Source organism: Saccostrea cucullata, unplaced genomic scaffold, assembly GCF_032062105.1.
Source record: "Saccostrea cucullata isolate Sc308-1 unplaced genomic scaffold, CSIRO_AGI_Scuc_v1 ctg9027, whole genome shotgun sequence".
Classification (NCBI taxonomy): domain Eukaryota; kingdom Metazoa; phylum Mollusca; class Bivalvia; order Ostreida; family Ostreidae; genus Saccostrea; species Saccostrea cuccullata.
In genome coordinates, this window is record NW_026926196.1 from 2,485 (window position 1) to 6,750 (window position 4,266).

The window sequence follows — 4,266 nt, forward strand, 5'->3', positions numbered from 1 at the left end:
ATGAATTCGGTGCTGTTTATTAAGATTTTAACAAGCTTTATTACAGTCAAATGATCGAATCATCATTTGTGTGGATTGATGTTTGATTGATATGTTATTTTAATTTTAATAAAAATATTACATATATGTAGAAGTCACCCTTTACGCTGCTTTTACAAATCCTTTTTGAATTCGAACCATTAATAATATTACGACCTGTACGTAGAAGAAAGACTATCAATGCAAAAGATCTACATGTAAATATAACACTGTATAAGTTAAAACATAAAAAAAACAAAGGATATTTTATTTCTATCTTAAAAAGAAATGGGTTAATAACAATGCAGAGAATTCAATTATACATGCTATGGAAATAATTAAAGTATGTTGTTCACATGGTTCAAAGTCAATCACAAACTTAAGCATTTTTCACAGTTATGCTGCTAAACATGAGACCACACGTTTCACAGATTGGCGCCAAAAAACAGGAAACACACGTTCCAAAGTACTTTTGAGCGCATCCCATGTAGATGCTGAAGATTCGGAGGGCGGGAGTGACACACCAGACTTGATCAAAGGTGATGAAGGCAAACTCACAGCCCCAGGACAGAGCGATGAAAATCCCACACAGTGTGGTCATCAGTTTGTAACAGCAGTTCTTGCCGCAGTTGAAGCAAAAGAAGCTGGCTTTCCATACACAGTCAATGCTGTGTGCTCCATCTGGCTCAGCTAAAACGTCCTCAAATGCCACCTAAAATATGAATGTTGAAATAACAATTATTTTAAAAGAGAAACTTTTCATAGCGTGTTTAAAGAATGATACACCTTACTACCAAGGAGCCAGTTGAATTTATATTTATGTTAGCCGATGATTTTATTTTTCATTATGTTTTAGGGTTCAAGGATATCCGCTCCTCATCAGAATGGATTACATTAGTTTGTGATTTAATTCAAAAAGTCTGATGATTGATGATTGAAAAAAAATTCTCTTTATACAACAGTTTTCATAAATAACACTAGTTTATTATTTACTTTTAAAGGTAAAAATTGAACTCTTTTTATACAATTTTCATATCTTGCATCTTTCTATGATTGAATGTTCTTTGACGGGTTTGAGATGTCTTTTAAAAAGATATATTATTTGTACTTCATAACAGTAATAAAAAGAAACATGTCTAAACAAATTGAATTTTATTTAATTTAACATAAGATATCAATGTTTATATGAATAATATAAAAATAATAGTGATTTATGGTAATTTGGAATGACAGGAAACGCAGTATATTCTATGTATTATAAAATAATTAAACTTAATAGAAGAAACTAAAGTACCGTTTAGGTATACATGTATAAAACATGCAATTTTCTCAAAATGTCTAAATATTTATAGTTTATTTTTATCCTCAAATAAATGTATTGTTCAATTTTCAGATAGAAAATACATGATGTATTTGCTGAAAATTATATGGGATTCATTTATTTTCACTATTTTATATTATCAACTTCATAAATAAAGATTTCAAAATAACCGTGGATAGACACATATTATTTTGAAGTTAAAGACATTTTTAGCGCATTTTCAATTAACTCTGGCCTACAGAACCTGAGGATCAAACTGCCTTAAAATTGACTTTTACAAACCTCAAGCTCTAAATACTCACTATCAAAACCAATTTTTGATGAAAAATCAATTAAACTTACATATATGTCTTTCAAATCGTAAAACAGTCTGAATTAAATTGACTGAACATTGTCTTTATTTATTAATACTATACTTATTCATATGTAAAGGAGCTCGAGAATTCTGGTTTTAAGAGTTTGCTAAACTGAAATATGGAGATAACAAAAAGGATTTAAGCTCAAATGTCAATTTAAACAGTAAAATCAGGAGAAGTGAAAATACGAACATGTAAAACATCAGCCATGGAATCAGGTGCATTTGAGAAGTGAGCATCCCTTTCACTTTCATTAATTGGGAGATAGCAGTAAAAACATGTAGTCAGTTCACTGTGTAAATAGTGGCCTGACAATCAGAATGAAGAACGTCAGTCAATATTTGACTTAATGATATATTTTCTGTGAAGGTCTCATTAAATTTCATTCATAATGATATGAGGTGTTGCAGTTAAGACACTGGTTCCCTAAAAGCGTAATGGACAAATGAACGGACGTACGGATAGCTTGGCAAAAAGGCCAATGAGCAGAGACAGTTCTTCATTCTGCCAACGCCTTCAATGGGGGCTTGATTTTTAAGGTCTAATCCGAAGTACCCGCAACTCTCATTCCAAAATGCCGGGTACTTTGGCTAAAGAACTGTTACTGCCTATTTTTAATCAACTAGACCAATCGTTGCCGTGATTCGAACACATGACCTTTCGATCACAGATGGAGCGCTCAACTGACAGAGCTACGATGGTGGCCATGAGGAAGAAAATTTATTATAAAACCTAAAGTTTATAAATAAGGAGAGTTCTACATAAAAACTTACCTTCACATGCGAATTGATTTGGTTAGGATCCCGATCGACCATATCTAGTTCATTTGTTTTCTGTGACATCTTCCTGACAGTTTCCTCTCAAGTTTAAAAAAAATTCCCCAACCTCCGATCAGACAGCGCTCACAAGAAAAAAATGCATAAAGTAGCTGTTTAATTTCAAATCATGGTTACGACCCTATCATCAAATTTCCAAAGGGTTGTCGTTAAGGATATCATTTTTATGCGGGATGTCGCATCATTAAATATTAAGTATTCTAGGCGCATTCATACCTTGTTTAAATCATTCGTTTAAAGTTCAGAATTCACTCCATCAATTTGTAGTGAATGTATTTAAATATATAGCAAAATGCGATCGAACTAAAAAAAAATCTATGAATAATATTTATAATAAAGACGGCAAAGCAAGGACTAGGCTTAACAGAGGCAGAATCTGGTGCTTTGGAGGAGCAAGAATCTCATGCTGACCAGTTACACACGTTATAAGCCCTAATCACTTAAGGCCATATCTCAAAATTGTTGCCAAACCCTATATTCGCGAATTAGGCATTGACTCTCTATTTGATTTGATGATTTGGTATAACAAAATAAACAACAATATATTAACTTTAAAATTTCATAAATTCTAAAGTAATATATAATACATCCATAGAAAACATCGTTAAATAATTGTGAGCTGATGACGCGGTCATTTTATAATGATTTAATTTGTAAGGAATCAATAAAATACCGCAATTTCCAATCTGGATTAGATAAAAAAAAATGAACTTAGTAACATTCATACATTTATGCTTAATACTGTGCACCTCAGCTACCTCATCTTTATAAACTGGAATGAAGACGAGGTCGGGGCTGTATGACAATAGTGATCACCCCGCTCGTGACTGACCATCAAGACATCTGCTCTAACGTACACAGATGAGGCTTCTAGATGCTTAATGAGGATAAAACAGCATAGTTTGTACTTGTGAACAGCAAAAGAAGAGTCTTACCATCTGAACTTTAACGACAGCATTATTAGTGAGGCGACCACTGTGAGGAACTGCAGCGAATGGTATGTAAATTCTTAGCATGCAAAATAAAATTTCATCCTTGTCTCGCGCATGGAACTACTAACATGAGTATTGCAAGAATACAGCCGATGATTTCAGAAGATGTCAGCAAGAATCAGTTCTGTGCATTGGTGACATCTAGACTCGACTATGCCATTGCTCTTCTCTATGGTATAAATGCAGGGACCTATATACTAACGGGATAAGCAACTCCTTCATCGCCATGTTTATTTACCCAAAACATCACGCATAAGACTACACGTTTTTCAAACTACGTTTATTCCCAGTAAACAGGATGTTTTCTTATTAATATCATTTATTCCTTTTATGTATAGGAATTGATTTATTAATAAATTTCAAATCATAATAATAATATAATTTAAATATAAAGAAAACAAACACCGAAATCGGCGATTTCTCGGAAATATGGCCGATCGGGGAATGTAATGATTTTGCATAAAACAAAATTACTACTAAGATTAGGAGTATATATACGTGCTAAAAAGAAATATTGAATGAGATTTTTTGACAGATAATTTAAGGATTTTATTTAAAATATGCGATAGCCCATGAGATATAATTAATTAAAGTTGACTAACGAAATCCCGCGATTTACAAGATATCGCAAGACTTACGTTAGTTGCCTATCCCGTTAGTATATAGGTCCCTGATAAATGCAACTAATCAAGCCAAAGAACAAGGTTCACCTTGGGCGTCTTTCGGCATTTTTAGTTGAAAAT

At 32.8% G+C, this 4,266-nt stretch overlaps 1 protein-coding gene across 1 annotated transcript; it reads right to left on the reverse strand.

Moving 5' to 3' along the window:
* Window positions 1-269: 269 nt before the first annotated feature.
* LOC134271065 (caveolin-1-like) lies at window positions 270-2,598 on the reverse strand. Its single transcript, XM_062753323.1, has 2 exons — window positions 2,469-2,598; window positions 270-730 (listed from the first exon to the last, which is right to left on the reverse strand). The coding sequence occupies exons 1-2, from the start codon at window positions 2,535-2,537 to the stop codon at window positions 398-400; spliced, it is 402 nt and encodes a 133-aa protein (XP_062609307.1). The 5' UTR covers window positions 2,538-2,598; the 3' UTR covers window positions 270-397.
* Window positions 2,599-4,266: the final 1,668 nt, after the last annotated feature.